Source organism: Arachis stenosperma, chromosome 2, assembly GCF_014773155.1.
Source record: "Arachis stenosperma cultivar V10309 chromosome 2, arast.V10309.gnm1.PFL2, whole genome shotgun sequence".
Classification (NCBI taxonomy): Eukaryota; Viridiplantae; Streptophyta; class Magnoliopsida; order Fabales; family Fabaceae; genus Arachis; species Arachis stenosperma.
Window position 1 is genome coordinate 22,818,817 of NC_080378.1, and position 18,701 is coordinate 22,837,517.

Genomic DNA, 18,701 nt, shown 5'->3' on the forward strand with positions numbered 1-18,701 from the left:
ACTCCATTTTTGAGGTGGAAAGAACTTTGCCAAGAAGGCATTGACTAGCTTTTCCCAAGAGTCCAGGCTATCTTTAGGTTGAGAGTCCAACCATATTCTAGCTCTGTCTCTTACAGCAAAAGGGAATAGCATCAGTCTGTAGACCTCAGGGTCAATCCCATTAGTCTTGACTGTGTCACAGATTTGCAAGAACTCAGCTAAAAACTGATGAGGATCTTCCATTGGAAGTCCATGGAACTTGCAATTCTGTTGCATTAGAGAAACTAATTGAGGCTTAAGCTCAAAGTTGTTTGCTCCAATGGCAGGGATAGAGATGCTTCTCCTATAGAAATCGGGAGTAGGTGCAGTAAAGTCACCCAGCACCTTCCTTGCATTGTTGGCATTGTTGTTGTTTTCGGCTGCCATGTGTTCTTCTTCTTTGAAGAATTCGGTCAGGTCCTCAATAGAGAGTTGTGCCTTAGCTTCTCTTAGCTTTCGCTTCAAGGTTCTCTCAGGTTCAGGGTCAGCTTCAATAAGAATGCCTTTGTCTCTGCTCCTGCTCATATGAGAGAGAAGAGAAAAAGAAAATGTGGAATCCTCTATGTCACAGTATAGAGATTCCTTGAGGTGTCAGAGGAAATGAAAAATAGAAGAAGGGAGTAGAAGAATTCGAACTTGATTAGATAGAGTTCGAATTGTGCATTAAGAAGGAGTAGTACTCCATAAATAGAAGGATGTGGAAAGAAGGGAAGAGGATTTTCGAAAATTAATTAAAAAGATGTCAAAAATATTTTAAAAATTGATTGATAATTTTCGAAAATTGAAAGTGGAAAAGAAATCAAGTGATTTTTGAAAAAGATTTTGAAATTAGAAGTTAAAAAGATTTGGTTGAAAACTATTTTGAAAAAGATGAGGTTAAGAAGATATGATTGGTTTTAAAAAGATGTGATTGAGAAGATATGATTTGAAAAATATTTTTAAAAAGATTTTATAAAAAAAAAATTTGTAACTTGGCTATCAAGAAAAGATATGATTCAAACATTAAACCTTTCTCAACAGAAAAGGTAACATACTTGATTTGTTGAATCAAATCATTAATTGATAGTAAGTATCTTAAAAAAAAGAAAGAAATTGATTTTGAAACCATTTGATTGAAAAGATATGATTTGAAAAAAGATTTGATTTTGAAAAACTTTGAAAACTTGAAAAAAAATTGATTTGAAAACAAAATCTTCCCCCTTTGCCATCCTGGCGTTAAACGCCCAGAATGGTGCACATTCTGGCGTTTAACGCCCAAAATGCACCCTTTTTGGGGTTAAACGCCCAACCAGGTACCCTGGCTGGCGTTTAAACGCCAGTCTGTCTTTTTCACTGGGCATTTTTGAATGCTCAGCTTTTTCTGTATAATTCCTCTGCAGCATGTTCTGAATCTTCAATTCTTTGTATTATTGACTTGAAAAGACACAAATTAAAAATATTTTTGGATTTTTTTAATAATCAAAATGCAACTAAAATCAAATAACAATGCATGCAAGACACCAAACTTAAGATGAGACTAGTGTCTCAACAAGAAACATAACATATTTTTGGTCTTTTTATGATTTTTTTGATTTTTTTGTGTTTTTCGAAAATTAAGTGGAAAGAAGATATCAAAATTCTTAATTAGAATTCCAGGAATCAGTGCAATGCTAGTCTAAAACTCCGGTCCAGGAATTAGACATGGCTTCACAGCCAGCCAAGCTTTCGAAGAAAGCTTCGGTCCAAAACACTAGACATGGCCAAAGGCCAGCCAAGCCTTAGCAGATCACTGCTCCAAAAGCAAGATTGAGAAAATCAACAAGCTCTTGTGATGATAAGTTGAAACCTCGGTCCAATGAAATTAGACATGGCTTCTCAGCCAGCCAGATTTCAACAAATCATCATGAAACTCTAGAATTCATCTTCAAGAATTTCGAAAAAAAAATACCTAATCTAAGCAACTAGATGAACCGTCAGTTGTCCAAACTGAACAATCTCAGGCATTGTTACCAAAGCTTGCTCAAAACTTGAACAATCCCCGGCAACGGCGCCAAAAACTTGGTGCGCGAAATTGTGAACAATACTTTTCACAACTCTCATAATCCCTGGTCATGAACTCCAAAAACTTGGTGGTTCAATTCCATGGCATTACACAACTTCGCACAACTAACCAGCAAGTGCACTGGGTCGTCCAAGTAATACCTTACGTGAGTAAGGGTCGATCCCACGGAGATTGTTGCTATGAAGCAAGCTATGGTCATCCTGCAAATCTTAGTCAGGCAGACTCAAATGTATATGGTGATGAACGAAAATAACATAAAAGATAAAGATAGAGATGCTTATGTAATTCATTGGTAGGAACTTCAGATAAGCGCATGAAGATGCCTTCCCTTCCGTCTCTCTGCTTTCCTACAGTCTTCATCCAATCCTTCTTACTCCTTTCCATGGCAAGCTTATGCAAGGGTTTCACCGTTGTCAGTGGCTACCTCCCATCCTCTCATTGGAAATGTTTAACGCACCCTGTCACGGCACGGCTATCCATCTGTCGGTTCTCAATCAGGCCGGAATAGAATCCAGTGATTCTTTTGCGTCTGTCACTAACGCCCCGCCCTCAGGAGTTTGAAGCACGTCACAGTCATTCAATCATTGAATCCTACTCAGAATACCACAGACAAGGTTAGACCTTCCGGATTCTCTTGAATACCGCCATCAGTTCTCGCCTATACCACGAAGACTCTGATCTCACGGAATGGCTGGCTCGTTTGTCAGGCGAGCAATCGGTTGTCAGGCGATCAACCATGCATCGTGTTATCAGGAATCCAAGAGATATTCACTAGAGCCTTGATTGCTTGTAGAACAAGAATGGTTGTCAGTCACCTTGTTCATGAGTGAGAATGATGATGAGTGTCACGGATCATCACATTCATCAAGTTGAAGAACAAGTGATATCTTGGATAAAGAACAAGCGGAATTGAATAGAAGAACAATAGTAATTGCATTAATACTCGAGGTACAGCAGAGCTCCACACCTTAATCTATGGTGTGTAGAAACTCCACCGTTGAAAATACATAAGAACAAGGTCTAGGCATGGCCGAATGGCCAGCCTCCCAATGATCTAAGATAGCATAAAACGAAGATAGCTACCAAGATGTCAAATACAATAGTAAAAGGTCCTACTTATAGATAACTAGTAGCCCAAGGTTTACAGAAATGAGTAAATGACATAAAAATCCACTTCCGGGCCCACTTGGTGTGTGCTTGGGCTGAGCAATGAAGCAATTTCGTGTAGAGACTCTTCTTGGAGTTAAACGCCAGCTTTTATGCCAGTTTGGGCGTTTAACTCCCATTTGGGTGCCAGTTCCAGCGTTTAACGCTGGGATTTCTTGAGGTGACTTTGAACGCCGGTTTGGGCCATCAAATCTTGGGCAAAGTATGGACTATCATATATTGCTGGAAAGCCCAGGATGTCTACTTTCCAACGCCGTTGAGAGTGCGCCAATTGGGTTTCTGTAGCTCCAGAAAATCCACTTCGAGTGCAGGGAGGTCAGAATCCAACAGCATCTGCAGTCCTTTTCAGTCTCTGGATCAGATTTTTGCTCAGAACCTTCAATTTCAGCCAGAAAATACCTGAAATCACAGAAAAACACACAAACTCATAGTAAAGTCCAGAAAAGTGAATTTTAATTAAAAACTAATAAAAATATACTAAAAACTCAACTAAAACTACCAAAAACATACTAAAAACAATGCCAAAAAGTGTATAAATTATCCGCTCATCAGTGGTTCTTGATAGTTGGAACATGGAGCACTGAAGTTTCTTTGGTTTTGACTTTGCCAACCAAAATTTGAGTCGTTCCTCCATCCATAATAATAAGAATCACTCCATGGGTGTGAGTAGTAACCCATATGATCTCTCTCCATTATTTTTCTTAGCACAAAACACCAAAAAGAATTAAACACACCATGTGGTAAACAGGAAAGCAATGAAGACGGAACAGAAATATTATTATTATTTTTTTTTTGAAAATATTTTTTTTAGAGAAAAATTACTACGGGGACACCAAACTTAATTTCAAAAATTAAGGGAAAAATTTAAATAAAATAAATCAAAAAAATATATATATATATTTTTTTTCAAAAACTTTTTTAAAAATAGATTTTAATAAAATTAAAATAAAACGCCTAATCTAAGCAATCAAACAACTAATAGTTGTTAATCACATTCAATCCCCGGCAACGGCGCCAAAAACTTGATGCAGTGATTTATTACCCACAAACTAACCGGCAAGTGCACCGGATCGTACCAAGTAATACCTTACGTGAGTAAGGGTCGATCCCACGAGGATTGATGGATTAAGCAATAATAGTGTTTGATAGGCTTAGTTAGACAAGCAGAAAATAGTGTTTGGAAGTTCAAAAGCATTAACAATAAATTTAGAATATTAAAGATAGGCAGATAAATAAATTGGGAATAAAATATTGAGAAGGCAGTTAAGACTTCAGAGTTATCTATTTTTCTGAATTTACTTTTCTTACTAACTATTTTAATTATGTAGGATTTAATTTATGGCAAACTATATGTGACTAGACCCTAATTCCTTAGATCTTTTTAGTCTCCTCTAAAATTCATTAATTGCCAATTTTTTGGTCAATTAATTCCAATTAGAGGGTGAAGTTCAAATTCCAGTTTATATGCCACAAAAATTCTAATTACCCAAAAATAAGGGGATTATATGTCACGTATCCCGTTAAATCCAAATAATTAAAATTTAGGAGAAATTGTTTTCAACCTGTTGTTCAAGTAAAGAGCTTTTCCAAGTTTTACAAGAACTCAAATAGAAAGAGGGTCATACTTCCGTTCCACCCAAATTCATAAAATAAAGAGCGAAAACAATTCTTAAATTATAAATCCATGCATAAATTAAAATAGAAAAAGCAATAAAATCAATCCATACAAATAGACAGAGCTCCTAACCTTAACAATGGAGGATTAGTTGCTCATGGAATGTGGAATGTAAATTTGTATAGAATTACCTAATGGAATCCCCCTTATGGAACGTCCCTAATGGAATCTCCTTTTTATAACTAATCCTAATTAATTTAAAATCTAATTTTTAAAATTAAAATAATATCTTTTCCTATTTTCAAATTCAAATTTGAATTTAAATCAGAATTAACTAACTACTCCACGTCTTGTAACGTGGGGACCACTTGACTTCATTGGATCCGCGCCTAACCTGGGTGCTAAAATGGGGCCCAAAAATCACCCCGCAGCGGTTTCTGTGTTTTCTACACGTGGCGCATGTCACGCGTACGCGTCAGTCACGTGTACGCGCCGATGGCCTTTTTCGCGAGTCACGCAGACACGTCAGTCACGCGCACGCGTCGCTGAGCAAATCTTCAAATCACCCGTACGCGTCAGTCACGCGCACGCGTCGCTATGGAAAGCTCCAAATCACACGTACGCGTCATTCCTCGTTGCCATCTCCTTTGATTCTTGTGCTGCAGAAACTTCATCAAATTCTACCGAATGCTACCTAAAATAAACAAAATTGCAAAAGACTCAAAGTAGCATCCATATTGTCTAAAAGATAATTAATTCTTTATTAAACTCAACAATTTAGATGCAAATTCACTAGGAAAAGATAGAAAAGATGCTCACGCATCATTGGTCACTCATGAAAACCCACTTTCTTGATTCTCCAATGTCATTTAACAGCATCTCAGGAACCACCCCCAGCTGTCCTTAGTCTCTGCCTCTACTGCAGCCACTGCAATCGGAGAGTAATTGTCATTCAGATTTCTGCCAACAGCAACTAGCAGCTGCTGTCCATGGTCACCCTTCAAGTGACAACCATCGACGCTAATAATAGGTCTACAACCTGCCAAGAAACCTTTCTTGACTGCATCAAGGCACATATACATTCTCATAAATCGGAGCTGGTGCGTAAGAGAAGGCCTATCAACCAATATGCTCAGACTAGATCCTGGATTCTCCCTAAGTATCTCTGCACAGTAATCCCTTAGCTTAGCATACTGTTGGATTGCCCGCCCATGTACCTCTTCTCTTGCCTTCCTCCTTACTCAGTAAGCCTTACCAACAGTGATATTGGCCATATATTGGTCTTGGATGGTCTGAATAACTGTCGCAAGCTTCATTTTCTTGCCTCTACTGATGTTGTTGCCGATCTTCTTTGATATCCAACTGCTTGATGCAAGTCTTCCGCTATAATTCCTTCCACAAGTATGTTTTCCAGTCAAAGTCTTGATCTTGAAACAGTTAGAACCACCAACCTTACTTGCAAAACAAACCCACTTGAACTTTTTCTTTCTTCCTTTGCAAACAACTCTGCACCTCACCTCATCATTTTTTCGAAACCTGATGTCCCAACCATTCAATAGGGCATGCTTCTTAATAGCATCTTGAAATTGATTTAATGATTTAAATTCCAGTCCCACCCGAAATTCATACTCTCTGTTCATTTCTGCCTCATTGTATTTGGAAAATATCCTCCTTTTTATCATATCATCAGAGTCCCCTCATAACTGTCTATATCTTCAGTCTCATATCCATCAGATATGCCCCTAACTTGCTCATCACCCTCCATTAAACCTTCATCACCTTGAGTTGTTCTAACTACTGCAGGTCCCTCATCATTCAGTGGGCCAATGAATTCCCCAAACGCATTTGATTGAGGATCATTATCCTCCACCTCAAACCCAAAGTAATCCTTATGGTCACCATCATCAGCATTGTCATCAAATACCTCTTTATCAGTAGAAGACTCTGACTTAGCATCCACTTCAACCTCTATCAACCCAAAGCCACTATCTTCACCTTCCTCTGGCACATAATCAACATAACTAGAAGTGATTTCAATCCTATTACCTTTTCTGGCTCCATCGACAACGTATACCTTGCAATGTTTGCAAGAACTTGACACCAGTGACCTAGCCATTCTCATCGTATCCCCATCAGACTTCATCTCTATAAGACTTGACTTCAAATCCATCCCAACTTCCTTGTACCATAACCTGTCATATCCCTTATACCCTAATTGCTTTAGCTCACTCACAATCTCTTGCAATAACCATTCATCAACGTCAAAATGTAAATTCTCCATAACTATTCCTCCTAAATACTCTAATCCGTGTGCACTGTCAACAAATTTTTCACCATGGTGGACCTTAATGGTGAAATCCGAATCACCCATAACTGCATACCAAAAATAAAAAAATACAATACCATAAATTCCTATTCAACCATTTTCAGAAAAAAAGGAAGCTCTAATAAACAATGTGGCAAATTTCTCCAGGAGAAAAAAAAAGAAAAACCTTTCAATGACTGAGAAGGTTAATCGTTGTGTTACCTAGAAGCAGCAGCAATGCCTACAACAATGGCAGTGACACCAGAGAAGCGACACCCTCCAGCAACATTCCAGTGGAGTTGATCTCAGCTGATGACGGAGTGTGCAACAAATGAACGAAGGAGGAGAAGAATGTGAAGAGATTTTCTCTAAGTTTGGGAGACTGAACAGTTTTCGTTTAAGTCTGGCAGGGCTATTTTGGTTTTTAAGAAAATAAGAGTGAAAAAGAATTAGAAATTTAGGAAAAAGTTAGAGAAAAATCATTAATTTTGGAACGGAATATTCCGTTAAATCAAACTGTTTGGTCACGGTAGGGACTTAATTGAAAAAAAAAAATTTGTAGAGGGATCCGATTAAAAGGAGAAAAAGTATAGGGATTTAATTAAAAATTTCGCAAAACTATAGGACCAATAGAGTAATTAAACCTTTAATAATAATAATAATAATAATAATAATAATAATAATAATAATAATAATAATGGTAAAATAATAATATAATAATATTAATAATACTAGTATTCCTAATATTAACTAACACTAAGAATAATATAACCAAATAATAATAATAAAAACAATGATAATAATAATAATATCATGATAATAATAATAATAAAAACAGTAATCATAATAATATTATTAACAATAATATTATAATATACAAATAAAAAATAAAAAACTTACATATTGAGAATTGTTCAGATGCTTAATAACATGTTCTGTAATTAATATAAAATTACAAACTATTTTACTTAAATTAAATTAAAAAAATAAAAAATTTGTGCTGATAAAAAAATAAGTTCAACTTAATTTTTATCCTCTCTACACAGAATTGCAAAACATAGATGATGAATGATAGAGAGGAAGCTGTGATTATATAAATTAAAGAAGAAGAAGGAGAAAAGCAATTAATATATGTCACACATTCATCAGGTTGAAAGGTTCTATTTTGCAAAAGCAGATTATACTTGGATTCCGTCACCTGCAAAACGCAGGTTCTGTTTTGCATGGACCTGGGGCGAAAAAAGAAAGAAAGAGAGGGATGGGGTTTTTTTCGTTTTTGGCATAGTGGGCCTTAGTGGGAGAGACTTAAGGAATAATGGAATGGAAGAGAAAAATAAAAAAATAAGTCTCGATTTCAAACGAACAAATTCAAACTTGATTGAAAATGATCTTTCTAATTCTTGAAAAATAAGATGGAGGGAAAAAGGGCTCACTTTTTTTGTTATGGAACAAAGTTTGGTGTTGTTCAATGTAATGGACGCATGGACAAATTTTTTTCCTGCTATGGTGTCAGGTTTAAAACGTTACCTGCGTTTTACTTTTGGCTCATTTTTGTTTTTTTTTTTGTTTTTGTTCAGGAAAGGGAATAATATGGGATGCGTTTTGCTTTCTGCATGCTTTTCAAGTTTTTTTAATTTGTTTTAACCCAAACGCGGCCTGCGTTTTGTGATGGGTTTATTTTTTTTCGTAATAACAAAGTGCAGCTTGCGTTTTGTGCTGTATGTCAGCTTTTTTTTTGGAAAATGCAAAACGCGTTTTTTGCGTTGTCAGATTATTCTTTTTGAAAAATGAAAAACGCAGGTTGCGTTTTGTGAAAAAAATAATTTAATGAAGAGGCCTGCCTATAAATACGAAGCACTCCTCGCCCAAATGACCTCACTCCTCGCCCAAATGACCTCACTCCACTTCTACTCATCATACTCTTTTTTCTTATACATATGTTATAGTTCTTAGTTTTTTTTGGCAGTTAGGTGTGTTAAAAAAAATCGGATTAGGTGAGGTTGAAGTTATGGAAAATATTGCATATTTGCGAGTATATTATAATGGTGAAGTTATACCAAACACACATGAAGGAGTGACTTTTGTTTGTGAATGTCCGTTGTCATTTTCTATTCCATGTACCATGAGTTTTGTCGGGTTGCAAAATTGGCTTTGTAATAACATTCAAAGCGACATTTTGAAAAGGGTGAGCAACCTTTTATACAGAAGTCATGTGCAAATATTTGATAGGTTAATACAGTGTCAATTAATGCCCATCACTGATGATGCCAGTATGCAGCAGATGTTCTGTATTTATCAATAAATCTGATTTCACGTGCCAATGATAGAGCTATACGTTGAGTTTGAACAGCAGTCAGGGTTTGGCACGGTCGACGAGGAGGTCAATGTTGATGAGCTCGGGGATATAGATTGGGAAGAAGATAATAATGACAGTGAAGAGGAGTTCGAAGCTAACTATGAAGTCGATGACGAAAACGATGACGGAGACTTGGCAAACAATCCGGAGGTGCAAAATGAAGCAAATGCGATTGTAAGCCAGCACCCGTTTGGTGTTCCGTCTTTTATGCGGACTCTAGATCTCGAAGTCATGCATGTCCTGGAATTTTCTGAGTATGCAAATAGGGTATGTTATGATTATTAACTCAAGTTTCCTATAGTGTTTATTTTATTTGCCTTGCCTGACTGATGGTGGTGCGCATGTCGTAGGTGAAGGCAACGCTGCGGTGGAAGATGGCGAGTTTAGTGTTAGAATAGAATTTGGTTCGAGAGAGTCGGTGATATCTGCAATCAAAAGCTACACTATCTCTAGAGGAGTTGATTACGATGTGTATGAGTCTGAGCCGCAGATATTCTATACGAAATGGAAGGGGTATGGTGCAGGGTGCAATTGGCTTATCCGAGCTAGCTTGATTCAAAAGAAAGCTTGTTGGGAGATTAGGAGATACAATGGCAAGCACACGTGCCCCGTGGGAACAATATCACAAGATCATGCCAAGTTGGACTCGGACACAATTGCAGATGCCATTAGGCCGTTGGTCGAATCAGACCCCTCGATAAATGTGAAGTCTGTTATTGCAGAAGTTCAATCCAGGTTCAACTACACTGTAAGTTACCGCAAGGCTTGGTTGGCAAAGCAAAAAGCTGTTGCCAAGGTTTTCGGTGATTGGGAAGTTTCTTACCAGACTCTGCCAGTATGGTCGAAAGCAATGACGGTGAAGATGTCAAAGTCTCGCGTTCAAATCAAAACGCTCCCCGTTTACCATGAGAGTGAGGAGGTTCAAGGTGTAAGAGTTCTGCACCATATTTTTTGGAGCTTTTATCCGTGTATTGTAGCATTTAGACACTGCAAGCCATTGGTGCAAGTTGATGGTACGCACCTGTACGAAAAATATAAAGGTGCACTTCTGATAGCGGTTGCACAAGATAGGAATCAAAACATTGTGCCTATTGCATTTGCGATAGTCGAGGATGAGACGACAGACGCATGGGAGTTTTTCCTAACGAATTTGCAGAGATATGTTGTTACCATTGATGGTGTAGGTATTATTTTTGACCGCCATACCTCCATCGATGCTGCAATAACTCGCAGTAACGGTGCATGGTCACCACCAAGGGCGTGGCACATGTACTGCATCAGGCACGTCGGGTCCAACTTCTTAAGGAGGTTCAAGGCTCCATATTTGCATAAACTCGTGGTGAACACAGGAATTTCAACTCGCTGTTATGGTTCTATTGATAGTACATTTGTGGCATCTGCTTATGACTAAATGGTTTGTTCAACAGGCTATTCTAGGACGGAGTAGAACTACAACAAAAACTACCAAAGGCTTAAAGAGCGGGGTGAGGCATATACTCAATGGTGTGATGAGATCGGTGTTGAGAGATAGGTGCTGGCATTCGATGGTGGTCATCGTTGGGGACATATGACGACGCATAAATTCTGTCCTGAAGGGTGCATGCAACCTTCCTGTGACTGTCCTGGTCCGGTCAACTTTCTATCGGCTGAATGAGTTGTTCACTCGGAAGAGTACCGAGGCTCATGAGCGTCTCCGCAACGGATTCTGACGTTGAAGCAACGAAGAGAGTTGAAGAAAGCTTCTGACGTGCAGGAAACGTTGTGGTCAACTGGTTCGACAGGCGCAACGAGATGTTTGAGGTTCGTGAAATGCAAGATGGTACTATTTACACTATTAACCTTGCGCAACGACACTGTGACTGTGGCCATTTCCAGGTTGAGCGACTTCCATGTCGCCACGTGCTTGCATGTTGCGCCAACTAGCGTCTTGATTGGCAAGTGTACGTGCATGATGTGTACAAGATGTCTGAAATTTGCAAGGTGTACAGAGGCGAGTTTGTTTCGATGGGTGACCCCTCTACGTGGGATAGATACGAAGGAGCGAAGGTGATCGCCAACTGGACATTGAAGCGCGCGACAAAAGGAAGACTGAAGTCCACCCGCTACTTGAATGAGATGGATTCGCATGAAATGCGTGGTCCTCCCCGGTGCACTATATGTGGACGTGAGGGATATAGCCGCATCCGATGTCCTCAGGAAAGCCAATACCGTCGCGCTAGTGGAACACCAACATCGCCGAGTTGATCGCGGGGTATAGGTGCCAGGAATGGCATACGCTCCCACGCCCAAACGAAAAGCAGTATTAGTGGGCCATCCATTTTCTTGCAGTTGTATCGTGATGCACGACACAACGATTTGTATAGGTGTGCCAGACTGGCTGTCCCCCAACTGTATCCTAAAATCCGGTGGAAATCTCGAAGTAGTGGTAGAAACTTGGAGTTCAGTGAAACGGTCGACTTATCAGGAAACACAACTGTTCCGAGCACACAGAAAATGTGCGCTCGGATGTTCTGCCCAAAAGACTCCTGAGTATCACACGGCTCGGTGTCTCTGCACCGCCGGACCCAAGCAATATTAACCTTCCCGAACACGTGATCTTTTGGACCGAACTCCCGACCAAAACACGCAATGCAGTTCTCCACAAAAAACTGGTGACTGCTATCTGATCTACCCGTAATGGCCTCCCCATTAATCGGGAGACCAAGAATATAGCTCACATCTTCCAACGTCACCGTCACTTCACCGATCGGAAGATGAAATGTGTGAGTCTCCGACCTCCAACGTTTCACCAAAGCAGTCAGTAGTGCAGAATGACCTCTCATTTCGCCTACTCGCGAAACGTGTTGAAACCCAGTTGATGAGCGGATAATTTATACACTTTTTGGCACTATTTTTAGTATATTTTTGGTATGATTTAGTTAGTTTTTAGTATATTTTTATTAGTTTTTAGCTAAAATTCACTTTTCTGGACTTTACTATGAGTTTGTGTGTTTTTCTGTGATTTCAGGTATTTTCTGGCTGAAATTGAGGGACCTGAGCAAAAATCTGATTCAGAGACTGATAAGGACTGCAGATGCTGTTGGATTCTGACCTCCCTGCACTCGAAGTGGATTTTCTAGAGCTACGGAAGCCCAATTGGCGCGCTCTCAACGGCGTTGGAAAGTAGACATCCTGGGCTTTCCAGAAATATATGATAGTCCATACTTTGCCCAAGATTTGATGGCCCAAACCGGCGTTCAAAGTCACCTCAAGAAATCCCAGCGTTAAACGCTGGAACTGGCACCCAAATGGGAGTTAAACGCCCAAACTGGCATAAAAGCTGGCGTTTAACTCCAAGAAGAGTCTCTACACGAAAATGCTTCATTGCTCAGCCCAAGCACACACCAAGTGGGCCCGGAAGTGGATTTTTATGTCATTTACTCATCTCTGTACACCCTAGGCTACTAGTTTTTCTATAAGTAGGACCTTTTTCTATTGTATTAGAGGACTTTGGTAGCTATCTTCATTTTTATGCTATCTTAGATCATTGGGAGGCTGGCCATTCGGCCATGCCTAGACCTTATGCTTATGTATTTTCAACGGTGGAGTTTCTACACACCATAGATTAAGGTGTGGAGCTCTACTGTACCTCGAGTATTAATGCAATTACTATTGTTCTTCCATTCAATTCCGCTTGTTCTTTATCCAAGATATCACTTGTTCTTCAACTTGATGAATGTGATGATTCGTGACACTCATCATCATTCTCACCTATGAACAAGGTGACTGACAACCACTTTTGTTCTACAAGCAATCAAGGCTCTAGTGAATATCTCTTGGATTCCTGATTGGACGATGCATGGTTGATCGCCTGACAACCGAGTGCTCGCCTGACAAACGAGCCAACCATTCCGTGAGATCAGAGTCTTCGTGGTATATGCAAGAACTGATGGCGGCATTCAAGAGAATCCGGAAGGTCTAACCTTGTCTGTGGTATTCTGAGTAGGATTCAATGACTGAATGACTGTGACGTGCTTCAAACTCCTAGCAGGCGGGGCGTTAGTGACAGACGCAAAAGTATCAATGGATATTATTCCGGCCTGACCGAGAACCGACAGCTGAATTCCGCGTGCCGTGACAGGGCATATGCAATCGCTTTCACTGAGAGGATGGGAGGTAGCCATTGACAACGGTGAAACCCTACACGAGCTTGCCATGGAAAGGAGTAGGAAGGATTGGATGAAGACAGTAGGAAAGCAGAGAGACGGAAGGGAAGGCATCTTCATGCGCTTATCTGAAGTTCCTACCAATGAATTACATAAGTATCTCTATCTTTATCTTTTATGTTATTTTCGTTCATCATCATATCCATTTGAGTCTGCCTGACTAAGATTTACAAGATGACCATAGCTTGCTTCATACTAATAATCTCCGTGGGATCGACCCTTACTCACGTAAGGTATTACTTGGACGACCCAGTGCACTTGCTGGTTAGTTGTGCGAAGTTGTGTAATGCCATGGAATTGAACCACCAAGTTTTTGGAGTTCATGACCAGGGATTATGAGAGTTGTGAAAAGTATTGGTTAGACTAACATTGCACTGATTCCTGGAATTCTCATTAAGAATTTTGAGATCTTTTTCCACTTAATTTTCGAAAAACACAAAAAAAAAATAAAAAAAAATCATAAAAAGACCAAAAATATGTTATGTTTCTTGTTGAGACACTAGTCTCATCTTAAGTTTGGTGTCAATTGCATGCATGTGTCTTAGTGATCTTCAAGATGTTCTTGATGATTTTCGTGCTCTAATCTTTGAATCCTATTGACTTGAAGTATTTTGTGTGTCTCATATGCATTCTCATTAGTGTCAGTAGTATACAAACTGCTAAGTTTGGTGTCTTGCATGCATTGTTATTTGATTTTAGTTGCATTTTGAGTATTCTTTATTATTAAAAATCCAAAAATATTTTTAATTTGTGTCTTTTCAAGTCAATGATACAGAGAATTGAAGATTCAGAACATACAGCAGAGGAATTGCACAGAAAAAGCTGGGCGTTCAAAACGCCCAGTGAAGAAGGACAGACTGGCGTTTAAACGCCAGCCAGGGTACCTGGTTGGGCGTTTAACGCCCAAAAGGGTATAGTTTTGGGCGTTAAACGCCAGAATGTGCACCATTCTGGGCGTTTAACGCCAGGATAGCACAAGGGGGAAGATTTTGTTTTCAAATCAATTTTTTTTCAAGTTTTCAAAGTTTTTCAAAATCAAATCTTTTTCAAATCATATCTCTTCAATCAAATGTTTTCAAAATCAATTTCTTTCCATTTCTAAAGATACTTACTATCAATTAATGATTTGATTCAACAAATCAAGTATGTTGCCTTTTCTGTTGAGAAAGGTTTAATGTTTGAATCATATCTTTTCTTGATAGCCAAGTTACTAATTTTTAAAATCAAATCTTTTTAAAATTGTTTTCAAATCATATCTTTTCAATCACATATTTTTAAAATCAATCATATCTTCTTAACCTCATCTTTTTCAAAATAGTTTTTAATCAAATCTTTTTGATTTCTACTTTCAAAATCTTTTTCAAAAATTATTCTATTTCTTTCCCACTTTCATTTTCGAAAATCAAGTAATGTTTTTCAAAAATATTTTCAAAATCTTTCACTTAATTTTCGAAAATTACTTCCCTTCTCCTCACATCCTTCTATTTATGGACTAACAATATCCCTTAATGCAAAATTCGAACTCCATTCTTTCTGATAAGTTCGAATTTTCTACTTCTGTCTTCTACCCTTCTTTTCCTCTGACACTTCAAGGAATCTCTATACTGTGACATAGAGGATTCCACATTTTCTTGTTCCCTTCTCTTTCTTATGAGCAGGAGCAAAGACAAAGGCATTCTTGTTGAAGCTGACCCTGAACCTGAGAGGACCTTGAAGCGAAAGCTAAGAGAAGCTAAAGCACAACTCTCTTTAGAGGACCTGACCGAATTCTTCAAAGAAGAAGAACACATGGCGGCCGAAAACAACAATGCCAACAATGCAAGGAAGGTGCTGGGTGACTTTACTGCACCTACTCCCGACTTCTATGGGAGAAGCATCTCTATCCCTGCCATTAGAGCAAACAACTTTGAGCTTAAGCCTCAATTAGTTTCTCTAATGCAACAGAATTGCAAGTTCCATGGAAACCCATTGGAAGATCCTCATCAGTTCTTAGCTGAATTCTTGCAAATCTATGACACTGTCAAGACTAATGGAGTTGACCCTGAAGTCTACAGACTCATGCTATTCCCTTTTGCTGTAAGAGACAGAGCTAGAATATGGTTGGATTCTCAACCTAAAGAAAGCCTGGACTCTTGGAAAAAGCTAGTCAATGCCTTCTTGGCAAAGTTCTTTCCACCTCAAAAATTGAGTAAGCTTAGAGCGGAAGTCCAAACCTTCAGACAGAAGGATGGAGAATCCCTCTATGAAGCTTGGGAAAGATACAAACAACTGATCAGAAAATGTCCATCTGACATGCTTTTTGAATGGAGCATCATAGGTATTTTCTATGATGGTCTCTCTGAACTATCCAAGATGTCTTTGGATAGCTCTACTGGAGGATCTCTTCATCTGAAGAAGACGCCTGCAGAAGCTCAAGAACTAATTGAAATGGTTGCAAATAACCAATTCATGTACACTTCTGAAAGGAATCCTGTGAACAATGGGACTAATCAGAAGAAAGGAGTTCTTGAGATTGATGCTCTGAATGCCATTCTGGCTCAGAATAAAATATTGACTCAACAAGTCAGTTTGATCTCTCAAAGTCTGTCTGGAATGCAAAATGCACCAAGCAGTACTAAGGAAGCTTCATCTGAGGAAGAAGCCTATGATCCTGAGAACCCTTCAATGGAAGAGGTGAATTACCTAGGAGAACCCTATGGAAACACCTATAATTCTTCATGGAGAAATCACCCAAATTTCTCATGGAAGAATCAAGAGAGACCTCAACAAGGTTTCAACAACAATAATGGTGGAAGAAATAGGTTTAGCAATGGCAAGCCTTTTCCATCATCTTCTCAGCAACAGACAGAGAGTTCTAAGCAGAATACCTCTGACTTAGCAACCATGGTCTCTGATCTAATCAAAACCACTCAAAGTTTCATGACTGAAACAAGGTCCTCCATTAGGAATTTGGAGGCACAAGTGGGTCAGTTGAGCAAGAAAATCACTGAACTCCCTCCTAGTACTCTCCCAAGCAACACAGAAGAAAATCTAAAAGGAGAGTGCAAAGCCATCAACATGGCCGAATTCTGGGAGGAAGAAGAGGCAGTGAACGCCACTGAGGAAGGCCTCACTGGACGTCCACTGGCCTCCAATGAGTTCCCCAATGAGGAACCATGGGAATCTGAGGCTCAAAATGAGACCATAGAGATTCCATTTGAATTACTTCTGCCATTCATGAGCCCTGATGAGTATTCTTCCTCTGAAGAGGATGAGTATGTCACTGAAGAGCAAGTTGCTAAATACCTTGGAGCAATCATGAAGCTAAATGACAAGTTATTTGGAAATGAGACTTGGGAGGATGAACCCCCTTTGCTCACCAAAGAACTGGATGACTTGTCTAGGCAGAAATTACCTCAAAAGAGACAAGATCCGGGGAAGTTTTCAATACCTTGTACCATAGGCACCATGACCTTCAAGAAGGCTCTGTGTGACTTAGGGTCAAGTGTAAACCTCATGCCCCTCTCTGTAATGGAGAAGCTAGGGATCTTTGAGGTGCAAGCTGCAAGAATCTCACTAGAGATGGCAGACAACTCAAGAAAACAAGCCTATGGACTTGTAGAGGATGTTCTGGTTAAAGTTGAGGACCATTATATCCCTACTGATTTCATAGTCCTAGAGACTGGGAAGTGCATGGATGAATCCATCATCCTTGGCAGACCCTTCCTAGCCACAGCAAGGGCTGTGATTGATGTTGATGGAGGTGAACTGATCATTCAAGTGAATGAAGAATCCTTTGTGTTTAAGGCTCAAGGATATCCCTCTGTCACCATGGAGAGGAAGCTTGAAGAGCTTCTCTCAAATCAGAGTCAAACAGAGCCCCCACAGTCAAACTCTAAGTTTGGTGTTGGGAGGCCACAACCAAACTCTAAGTTTGGTGTTGAACCCCCACATTCAAACTCTAAGTTTGGTGTTGGGAGGTTCCAACATGGCTCTGAGTATCTGTGAGGCTCCATGAGAGTCCTCTGTCAAGCTAATGACATTAAAGAAGCGCTTGTTGGGAGGCAACCCAATGTTTTATAATTAACTATTTCCTTTTGTTATTTTATCTTTTTGTAGGTTGATGATCATAAGAAGTCACAAAATCAATGAAAAAAGCAAAAACAGAATGAAAAATAGGAAGAAAAATAGCACACCCTGGAGGACGCACTTACTGGCGTTTAAACGCCAGTAAGGTTAGCTGTTGGGCGTTTAACGCCCAGTCTGGCACCATTCTGGGCGTTTAACGCCAGAAAGGGGCACCAGACTGGCGTTAAACGCCAGAAAAAGGCAAGAAGCTGGCGTTAAACGCCAGAAATGGGCACCAGCCCGGCGTTTAACGCCAGAAATGGCACAAAACGTGATTTTGTTAGCCATTTGGTGCAGGGATGACTTTTCCTTGACACCACAGGATCTGTGGACCCCACAGGACCCCCACCTACCCTACCACTCTCTCTCTCTTCTTCACCCATTCACCAATCACCTCAATACCTCTTCCCCAAAAACCCCTCACCTATCAAATCCCTTCTTTCTCTTCACCACTCACATCCATCCTTCATAAAACCCCACCTACCCCTCCATTCAAATTCAAACCACTTTCCCACCCAAACCCACCCTCAAATGGCCGAACCACCCTCTCCCTCTCTCCTATATATACCCTCCTTCACTCCTTCATTTTCACACACCTTAAACACCATCTCTCTCCCCTTTGGCCGAATACAAAGCTATTCCCTTTCTCCTCATTTCTTCTTCTTCTACTCTCTTCTTTCTTCTTTTGCTCGAGGACGAGCAAACATTTTAAGTTTGGTGTGGTAAAAGCATTGCTTTTTGTTTTTCCATAACCATTTATGGCATCCAAGGCCGGAGAAACCTCTAGAAAGAGGAAAGGGAAGGCAAAAGCTTCCACATCCGACTCATGGGAGATGGAAAGATTCATCTCAAGGGTGCATCAAGACCACTTCTATGAAGTTGTGGCC

The 18,701-nt window shown here is 39.6% G+C and overlaps 2 protein-coding genes across 2 annotated transcripts; one reads left to right on the top strand and one right to left on the bottom strand.

The window, feature by feature from the left end:
* Window positions 1–5,710: 5,710 nt before the first annotated feature.
* LOC130962688 (uncharacterized) lies at window positions 5,711–6,481 on the bottom strand. Its single transcript, XM_057888866.1, has 2 exons — window positions 6,097–6,481; window positions 5,711–6,006 (listed from the first exon to the last, which is right to left on the bottom strand). The coding sequence occupies exons 1-2, from the start codon at window positions 6,479–6,481 to the stop codon at window positions 5,711–5,713; spliced, it is 681 nt and encodes a 226-aa protein (XP_057744849.1).
* A 2,985-nt stretch (window positions 6,482–9,466) lies between these two features.
* LOC130962689 (uncharacterized) lies at window positions 9,467–10,913 on the top strand. The gene is made up of 2 exons (XM_057888867.1): window positions 9,467–9,676; window positions 9,804–10,913. Exons 1-2 carry the CDS (start codon window positions 9,467–9,469, stop codon window positions 10,911–10,913), a joined length of 1,320 nt encoding a protein of 439 aa, XP_057744850.1.
* Window positions 10,914–18,701: the final 7,788 nt, after the last annotated feature.

Excerpts from the sequence above, each read along its gene's own strand:
- LOC130962688 (XM_057888866.1), bottom strand. The coding sequence starts at position 6,481 with ATGAACAGAGAGTATGAATTTCGGGTGGGACTGGAATTTAAATCATTA. Across the intron at positions 6,007-6,096 it reads TATGGCCAATATCACTGTTG|AGATACTTAGGGAGAATCCA; the intron begins GTAAGGCTTACT and ends ATTACTGTGCAG.
- LOC130962689 (XM_057888867.1), top strand. The coding sequence starts at position 9,467 with ATGATAGAGCTATACGTTGAGTTTGAACAGCAGTCAGGGTTTGGCACG. Across the intron at positions 9,677-9,803 it reads AAAATGAAGCAAATGCGATT|TGTTTATTTTATTTGCCTTG; the intron begins GTAAGCCAGCAC and ends AGTTTCCTATAG.